This window comes from Zea mays, chromosome 4, assembly GCF_902167145.1.
Source record: "Zea mays cultivar B73 chromosome 4, Zm-B73-REFERENCE-NAM-5.0, whole genome shotgun sequence".
Lineage (NCBI taxonomy): Eukaryota > Viridiplantae > Streptophyta > Magnoliopsida > Poales > Poaceae > Zea > Zea mays.
In genome coordinates this window covers 22246514-22256233 of record NC_050099.1, presented here as the reverse complement: position 1 = coordinate 22256233, position 9720 = coordinate 22246514, and the positions used below count along the sequence as shown (strand labels likewise).

The window sequence follows — 9720 nt, the reverse complement described above, 5'->3', positions numbered from 1 at the left end:
ATTCACCCCCTCTAGACAACTTGTACCATCTCTAACTATGCATTGGCTCCTCATCCCACACTATATGTTGTCAAGGGATTTGAGTGATCTAAAGCCACCATAATGGTGAGTGAATCACAATGGTCTTGATTGTATGACATCTACACTATTGAACGTCTAGGATGAACCAAACGTCGTAGATGGCAAGATTGCCTAGCTTGCTTGTGGCAAATTGCAAGGCACCAAATGTGAATTTGTCTCCTGATGCAAATGTCATGGATGTCATCAACTCTTGCTTGATATTTGTGAGCCGCTGCCTCACACACCAAGTGTCAACGACTGTTCGACAGTAATTAACGAGATATGTCACGAGATCAAAATTTGAAGGTTATAGCACGAGAGACACAATGGTTTAGATAGGTTCGAGCTCTCAATATGAATGCACTATACCTTGTATGTGGTGGTCTATTGTATCTTGATCTTCAAGGGTTCCTCCTCTCCTTTTATATCCTAAGAAGGGAAGATGATTACATGGGAGACACCAAACTAGTTACCAAGTTCATGAATGAATCAAGTCAATTACCAAGTAATACATGAGTCTACCTCTATGTTTACAAGTTTGTCTCTTACTCACTCAAGATGCTTTCCATATTTGATCTTTAGGAAGCCTCTTCTCTACATACCTTCCTTAGGGGCTTATAGGCGAGTCATGGATCCATCCATTAGGACTTCTTTAGTAGGCTTAGTTGGACATCCATAGTACATATCATTTACAAGGATAATATAGATGGATAGAAATACAAAGACGACGCACATTTGTTGGATCTACTTTAGATGGTTATACACACATGAGAATAGATCTTCTGCAGTTAATTATATTGAGGTAACCATGTAATTAATTGAGATGACACATTCAATTAAAATCCAATAATGATTATTATTTTGGGGTCTTTGGTAGGGCTTTTCGAAGGTGGCTTATGCTCTGGATGCACTAATATTTAGTGAAGTCGTACCAAATAATATTTTTTGAAATGGGTTCATGTGAAGACCACTTCTCTCGTTTGTGTTAGTAGGGGAAGCAAAAAAAAAAGTTTAACCAACTTTAGCTCTCACATATTTTACAAAGACCATTCCACTATTGATTGATTTTGTCTTTCGATCCACATGCACAATAGTTGTGATTGACTATATTATTAATGTAACTAGACATCTGTATGACTAATGTAACTAGACAATTTTTTAAAAATAACATAGAAATTGTTTTACCGTTTTGTATTCTTTAAATTCTTAAAAAACAGTTTTAACAGAGAAGTCAGATCTAAAAGTATTTTTAGAAAAGACAAAGCTTTATTAAAGAAGATCTTAGATGGAAGAAGGTAAACTTAAAACTATACTTAAAATTATTACTAAGTTTTAGATAGTACGGATTAAATATAACCGTCAGATTTATTTGGACGTGCTGGATTGATCGATACCAACTTCTAACAGATTGATATGTTCCGTATATACCCACCCGACCACCCACCCCGCCGCTATCCCCAATATATCCCCACTCTTCGCCTCCTTTCTGGAGCAGCTAGGGTTCCGTCCTCGATCCGATCCGCCGAGTGCACACCACCTTTCCCCACTCCGATCGAATCGATGGCCGCCGAGGGCGAGAAGAAGATGATAACCCTCAAAAGCTCCGATGGCGAGGAGTTCGAGGTGGAAGAGGCGGTGGCGATGGAGTCGCAGACCATCCGCCACATGATCGAGGATGACTGCGCCGACAACGGTATCCCTCTTCCTAACGTCAACTCCAAGATCCTATCCAAGGTAATCGAGTACTGCAACAAGCACGTACATGCCGCCGCCGCCGCCGCCGCCGCCTCGAAGGCCGGTTCCGACGACGTGGGTGCCGCCTCCGCCAACAGCACCGCCGCCTCCGGTGAGGACCTCAAGAACTGGGATGCGGACTTCGTCAAGGTCGACCAGGCCACGCTTTTCGACCTCATCTTGGTAAAGGATCCTACCTCCAATTTGTCTATTTGTATTGGAGCCATATATTAGATCTATGCTCGGCTAGGGTTTGGAAGTTTACATACAGATCTGCATTGGATTTGTTCGTGGTTGATAGATGTTTATCATGTGCTGATTTCATAGAATCTGTGGCTATTTGATTGTAACGTAATGTTTTTATTCTGTTGATTGCATAGACTCTGCCTATTTGATTGTAACTTGTTTGTGGTTGATAGCTGTTTTTATCTCCTGCTGATTTGTGGCTGTTGGATTGTAACCTGATTATGTATGATGGTAAATTGGGTTATGAAGTGTATTATTGCTGTATCACAGAAAGGTTATGTTTTTATGAAGACAAATTACATCTGAAAGGATTAGTATTTGAAGCTGTAGTAGGTTTATGATTATATAATTGCTTTTGTTGCCATCTAATCGTAAGAATTGTTATCTATACGATGCTTAATCTTCATTACATGTTATCTTTGTCATTGTGGATGTCTAAATTTTCTGAAGTTTTGTGCTTATATGGTGCCATCCTTGTATTTTTGTGGTGACATCATTATTTTGAGAGATGATATATGATATTATGCATTGATTTCTATAATGATCTTCCTGTTTCTATATACACACAATGCTCTCTAGCTGCAGTATCTTTCCCTCTTTTATTAATGCAGAGTTATGTTCTCGCAGTGTGGTAGAAATTCTTAAATAGTGGGGTTTGTATTGCAAACGGTTGATTGGAATACCTGTCTGTCTCCTTTTTTGTGCATATGGCTATGATATCCTTGTCTTGCAAGTGGTTGATTGAAGTACATGTGTTGTGGACTCTCTCCTCGGGCGCCAGTACCAGCGACGCAACCGTGGCTTTGTGGGGGGGGGGGGGAGGTTAGCTGTTGCTAGTTTGTTTCAGTTAGTAGATGAGAATAACAGGGAGTCATCCTTATCCCTGTTTAGTTAGCAATGGGCTTATCCTAATTAGTTAGCGAGTCATATTTACCCCTGGTTAGATTGGGCTTATCCCAATTTGTTAGTAGATGAGCTCCTGATCTATAAAAGGGGCTTTAGCATGTACCTAGGAAATCATCGAAGAAGTAAAGTCTCCCCAGTTGAGTGGGACTTCTTCGGTCACCCTGGCCAGCATTCAGTATGGCCGTGGTGACAGCAGCAGTACCACTTCCAGTCGAGCCCCATATCCACTCGATTCCATCCTTCAATCTCATCTGCTGCTACACTCCTCTACACACACCATGGTGGCAACGTCATATCAATTTGATATCAGAGACCAACTACGCATTGACCTCCATGTACGTGAGAAAATTCAAGATTTGACACCTAATTCTCATGCCTTTCAAGATTTGACACCCTGGCTCACATGTCATTGTGATAGGGGTGTAAAATCATTGGCGACCAAAAAATCATTGTCGGCTATAGTTAGGTCACAGCACCATTGATGGCCTTGATGAAATGCGAGGTGTTCTGTTGGACGGACGAAGCAGAAGAGGCCTTCAAGCATCTCAAACAGGCCCTGATGACCGTCCCCTTGGTGCAGAAGCCAGACATGGAGCGCCGCTTCATCATTGACTGCGACACATCGGACGCAGGGTTTGGTGTGGTTCTGCATCAATGGCACCTCAACACCAGAAACTGCCGGCATACGTGCGGAACTGATTATTCTGGTACAAGCAGTTCGTCATTGGCAACCATACATCTGGGGTCGCCCGTTTGTTGACCGCACGGTCCACTACAACAAGTTCTGTTTGGATCAAAACAACAATCCCCCAACACACGTGGGTCAGCAAGCTGTTTGGCTATGACTTGGAGGTGGCATACAAGCTTGAAAAGCTTAATGGCACTGCTGATGCGCTATCTTGGGATGAAGAGACGGCAGACATCTACAACATATCCGCTCCAACATAAAGATCTCTGACTTTCTACGAGCTGAGGTCATGGCTGATCCACAAGTGGCTGTGGTCTGTGCTAAACTACAGGCTGGGACGGCACATGCTGCTGGTTGGTTCAAAGCCAATGGGCTGCTTCTGCTCCATGGCAAGATCTTTATCCCTGATGCTTCCTTCCTGTGGCTGCGACTGCTCTCCTTTGCCAATGATACCAGCCTAGTGGGTATTGAGAAGACAGTGAACCTTTGGTGGGCGTCCTTCTATAGCCCACACATTCTTCGTCGAGTATGCGAGTTTGTGGGTGGTTGTACAACCTGCCAGCGACACAAGTCAGAGCACCTCCACCCTGCTGGTTTGCTGCAGCCACTGCCGGTGTCGTCCTTATGGACTTCGTTGAAGGTTTCTCTAAAATTGGTGGCAAATCAGTCGTACTCACGGTGGTAGACACTAGACAGGTTCTCAAAACTTGGCCATTTTATTGCCCTGGGTCATCCATAACAGTTAGTGTGGCCAAATCCTTCCTTGAAAGGATTGTACGCCTCCATGGCTCAATTTATTTCCCTGCTCCATATCCAGTGACAGAGACAAGTCTTCACCAGCTCTTTCTGGACCAAGCTGTTCAAGCTAGCTGGAGTGGAGTACAATTGCATGAGTTCTGCCTTTCATCCTCAATCAGATGGGCAATCTGAAGTTGTTAATCGGGTGATCACAATGTATTTGAGGTGCTTGGCAGATCGGCCTAAATCCTGGTTGCAATGGCTATCGTCGGCTGAATTCTGCTATAACTCTTACTTTCAAACGTCGCTAGAATGCTCTCCATTCCAAGTTTTCTACGGCAGAGAACCGCTCTCGCTGCTGTCCTACCAGCCAGGGGCTGCAAGAGTGGCTGTTGTTGACAAGCAGTTGATGGCTCGGGAATAAGGACGAGTTTCTGGTTGAGATCCAGGAGCGATTAATTCAGTCCCAAGTTACCATGAAGCAGTACAAAGACAAGACTTGCTGGGAGGTCAACTTTCAGGTGGGGGATTGGGTCTGGTTACGCCTCGAGCAACACACAGCCGTCAGGGTAATAGCAGCCGCACCTTCTAAGTTGGGGCCAGAGTTCTTTGGACCCTATCAGATAGTGCAGTGCATTGGTGAAGTCTCCTACAAGTTGCAGCTGCCATCTCATGCCCGTATCATGACGTGTTCCACGTTTCCTTGCTCAAAAAGTTTGAAGGTTCAGCACCAGCATATATGGTACCTCTTCCGGAGATGTTACATGGGAGGGTGATCCCAACTCTAGAAAAGACCATAAGGGCACAACTCAACAAAGGGGTATGAGAGCTTCTTGTGAAATGGACACGGCGTGCAGAAGCTGACACAACATGGGAGCAGATTGAGGACTTTAAGTTGGCAGTTTCCAGCAGTAGAGCTCGTGGATGAGCCTTTGTTGGCAAGGGGGGAAATGTTGTGGACTCTTTCCTCGGACACCAATACCAGCGGCACAACCATGGTAGGGGGGACAGGATGTTAACTGTTGCTAGTGTGTTCTAGTTAGTAGATGAGAATAACAGGGAGTCATCCCTATCCCTGGTTAGTTAGCAATGGACTTATCCCAATTAGTTAGTGAATCATCTTTATCCCTGGTTAGATTGGGCTTATCCCAATTAGTTAGTAGATGAGCTCCTGGGCTATATAAGGGCTGCAATATGTACCTAAGAGATCAACAAAGAAGTAAACTCTCCCCAGTTGGCTGGGACTGCCCCAGTCTGTCCAGCATTCAGTGTCTGGCTTTGGTGATAGCAGCAGTACCACTGCCAGTCGAGTCCCATACCAACTCCGTTCCATCCCTCAAATCTCATTTGTTGCTACACTCTCCTCTACGTGTCTGTATCCTTATGCTTTTCCTATTGACACTGTTAGACATTCTGTACTGGCTCTTAATATGTTTTTAAATTAGTGCTAGTTAGTCAGGGAACCCAAGCAAAGCTCTTAACTCAATTCATTGGCTGTGTTTGTTTTAGTTTGAACTTGAGAGCTCTAGTGATAGTACCACTGCCAGTCGAGTCCCATACCAACTCCGTTCCATCCCTCAAATCTCATTTGTTGCTACACTCTCCTCTACGCACACCATGACAGCAACGCTGTATCAACATGTCTGTATCCCTATGCTTTTCCTATTGACACTGTTAGATATTCTGTACTGGCTCTTAATATGTTTTTAAATTAGTGCTAGTTAGTCAGGGAACCCAAGCAAAGCTCTTAACTCAATTCATTTAGTTTGAACTTGAGAGCTCTAGTGATAGTACCACTGCCAGTCGAGTCCCATACCAACTCCGTTCCATCCCTCAAATCTCATTTGTTGCTACACTCTCCTCTACGCACACCATGACAGCAACGCTGTATCAACATGTCTGTATCCCTATGCTTTTCCTATTGACACTGTTAGATATTCTGTACTGGCTCTTAATATGTTTTTAAATTAGTGCTAGTTAGTCAGGGAACCCAAGCAAAGCTCTTAACTCAATTCATTTAGTTTGAACTTGAGAGCTCTAGTGATACTATGGATGGATGTTGTCTATTACTTAATTTAATTATTTAGTTACAAATCATAAGTTTTTTCTGATGTTTAGGGAAAAGTTATGATTTATAACTAGATAGTTAAATTGGTTAATAGACCAATCCATCCACAATAATGCTATGTTCTCTTCGTTTTTTCAGGTTACTGTTGTGTTTCAGTTTTTATTTCACTATGCTTGCCTTTTTCCTGGGTAACGTGTTTTATCGCTTGAAGTTTCTCATTTCATTTACTTTGTCATTTCCTGGGTAACAAGTTTGGCTCTAATAACAGCATGAGCATGATAATATTGTTTTTTTGGTTTAGTTTTATTTTTCTTTCTCAAAGATCTTATTCTTATGGTATCAGTATCCACGTGATGTCTTCTGCATATATACCCAGCTTATTATTTCTGCTGTTTATAATACACCAAAGTTGTATAATTTGTAGTATGGTTGATGGTATCAGAATATATTTGATGATCCTGCTTATCATCTTTGACATGATACCTTTGAGAGCATATCCATAGACTATGGACATTGTTGTTTTGCTTTTGGTTTTGCATCTTTTTTATTGTCACACTGTTTTTGTTTGATTTTTGTATCGTAATTATATACTGTAAATTGTAATTATTGTTTGAGCACTGCTTCTGATTCGTTTCTCCCCTAATTTTATAGGCTGCAAACTATCTGAACATCAAGGGTCTGCTCGACCTGACCTGTCAGACTGTTGCTGACATGATCAAGGGCAAGACACCAGAAGAGATTCGCAAGACCTTCAACATCAAGAATGACTTCACCCCTGAGGAGGAAGAGGAGATCCGCAGGGAGAACCAGTGGGCCTTCGAGTAAGGAGGTGCTGGATCTATTGATGCCTAAGTTTGGTGGTGTCTACTACTATGTCTACTTTATGTTGTCCTAATGGTTGTAAGTATTTTGGGAGTCACTTTGCTTGCGAATGTCTCGCGTAAGACTTATGTTGGTCAATGGTCGGTTATTAACTTATTACCATGAAAGCACTTCGTCTGCTGCCCTAAGAGGTTTAGTCCCATTTGCATTATAACCAATTCAATCCTTGTGGATGATTTGTGTGATTCCATCGTGAATCTCATGGTAAAATATTTTCATTGTTGTGATACTGCCTATTCGCAGTCCAGTTGTATTTTTTGTTTTTTACTATTTGCTGATGTTGAGTTTTTTTCTTTTTGCTAGATTGACGTATGATTGATCTTATAGATGACATTGCAGGTCAGGTCTGACCTGACGCTAACAATTGATATTTTTTTGATCAAATTTACAGTCGAGGCCAATGCCCTAAGGCCCGGCCAGTGCTCTAAGGCCAGGTCATTGTCCAAGTGGAAGGATCAACATGACCCTTGTTAAGAAGAATAAGCAGTTCCATAACTGCACCTGTCGTCGGCTCAACAAAGGGACGTGGTCCAATGTCACCTGTTCAAGAACGGACGTGGCCCACGATCTCAACTTTCAACACGATCTCAACTTTGAACAGACATGTCTTTTCTGTAGGCCGGTGCCTTCATGTAACAAAGCAATAAAGGAATCAGACCGTTGATTCATTTGAGAATACTCGTCACATTACAGTTTACTTGAACATGTTATCAAGCACTGCTCTACGAAAGTTATCAAGCACTGCTCTACGAAAGCAAAACAAGGTCAGAGAACTCCGACAACCAGGAAGAACAAGGTAAAAACACCCGTGTGCATCGGATTATGCCAAAGTCAATCTGATGGAGGAAGAATTATGACTTGTAGATAGTGGTACCACTAACTCTATTCTTCTGGAAATAAGGTATTTCTAAACTCTCACAAAGAGGCCAAGAAATGATTTGGCAATCGCTGAGCGTGATGCAAAAATAGTTGGCTCTAGACGAGCGACTATTACGCTTCCTATAGGTACACAAGTCACTATCGAGGATGATTTATTATATCTTTATTCAACTCGTACCCTTCTGAGTTTTCGAGATATTCGAAAAGGTGGTTTATATATTTCTACTCATATAGAAAATAATGAGGAATTTTTTCTCATTTCCAAACCTTCTGAATATGATGTTAACATTATGGAAAGAATACTTGGCATGCATGTCTTGGTCACCCTGGAATAGGGATGATGCCAGAAATCCCAGGTAGTTGCATTGGTCATGATTTAAAGTATGATAAATTACCTAAACCATCTGATTTTAAATGTACATCATGTGCAACGGAAAAGCTAATCTTAAGACCATCTCCTCTTAGGATTTATGCTGAACCACTCAAGTTCCTTGAACGAATTCAAGGTGACATTTGTGGACCCATACAACCATTATCTGCACCGTTCAGATACTTCATGGTATTAATAGACACATCTACAAGATGGTCGCGCGTGTGTCTTCTATCTACATGTAAGCATGCTTTTGCTAAAATCATGACACAAGTCATTCGATTATTAATGCACATTATCCTGAACATCAAATCTAGAAAATCCGTGTAGATAATGCGGTTGAATTCTCTTCTAGAGCATTCAATGATTATTGTATGGCCTAGGGAATATATATTGAACATTATGTGCCTTATGTACATACTTAAAATGGTTTAGCTGAATCTCTTATTAAGAGGATCAAACTCATCGCAAGACCTTTACTTCATGAATGCAATTTACCTACTTCTTGTTAGGGTCATGCCGTTTTACACGCTGTTGATCTTATTCAACTTCACCCAACTGCATATCATACCACATCTCCGTTGCACCTGGTACGAGGAAATCCTCCAAATATCTCCCATCTGCGGAAATTTGGATGTACGGTTTACACCCCTGTATCACCGCCTCAGCGAACAACTATGTGACCTCATAGGAAATTGGGCATCTATGTGGGATATCAATCCCGATCGATCATCAAATAACTAGAGCCCCTTACAGGGAATTTGTTCACAACTCGTTTCGCTGATTGCATCTTTAACGAGGATCATTTCCGACATTAGGGGGAGAATTCAAGTATCCTAATGAATGCCAGTAAATCAATTGGGAGGACAAATCCATCCTGTCCTCGGATCCTCGAACCCAGGAATCTAAACATCAAGTTCAGAAAATTATAGAATTGCAACGTTTTGCTAATAATCTGACTGATGCCTTTACTGACTATAATGGTGTCACAAAATCCTTGAATCCTGGTGTTAATGCGCCCAGTCGAGTGGAGGTACCAAGAAAAATCATTCAACCATATTCTCAACTGAAGAGGGGGAGGACTGCTAAGCAGGATAATGCTTGTACTAAGCGTCAAAGGAAAGAGAGGAACATACAATCCTCCAAATC

General features: G+C 42.0%; 1 protein-coding gene across 2 annotated transcripts; it reads left to right on the top strand.

Annotated features, from left to right (window-relative positions):
* Positions 1-1459: 1459 nt before the first annotated feature.
* Positions 1460-8032, top strand: LOC100280388 (uncharacterized). Of its 2 annotated transcripts, XM_008678936.3 has the most exons (3): positions 1460-1977; positions 7092-7269; positions 7714-8032. In XM_008678936.3, exons 1-2 carry the CDS (start codon positions 1474-1476, stop codon positions 7263-7265), a joined length of 678 nt encoding a protein of 225 aa, XP_008677158.1. In that variant the 5' UTR covers positions 1460-1473; the 3' UTR covers positions 7266-7269; positions 7714-8032. The 2 variants fall into 2 exon arrangements, with proteins under 2 accessions (XP_008677158.1, NP_001307482.1); NM_001320553.1 differs by lacking the exon at positions 7714-8032 and having other exon boundaries at positions 1465-1977; positions 7092-7478.
* Positions 8033-9720: the final 1688 nt, after the last annotated feature.

What these genes read in the sequence shown, in the direction of transcription:
- LOC100280388 (XM_008678936.3), top strand. Translation starts at nt 1,474, where the DNA reads ATGTTCCGTATATACCCACCCGACCACCCACCCCGCCGCTATCCCCAA. An exon ending in CGCTTTTCGACCTCATCTTG is followed by an intron (nt 1,978 to 7,091) that starts GTAAAGGATCCT and finishes CTAATTTTATAG; the next exon opens with GCTGCAAACTATCTGAACAT.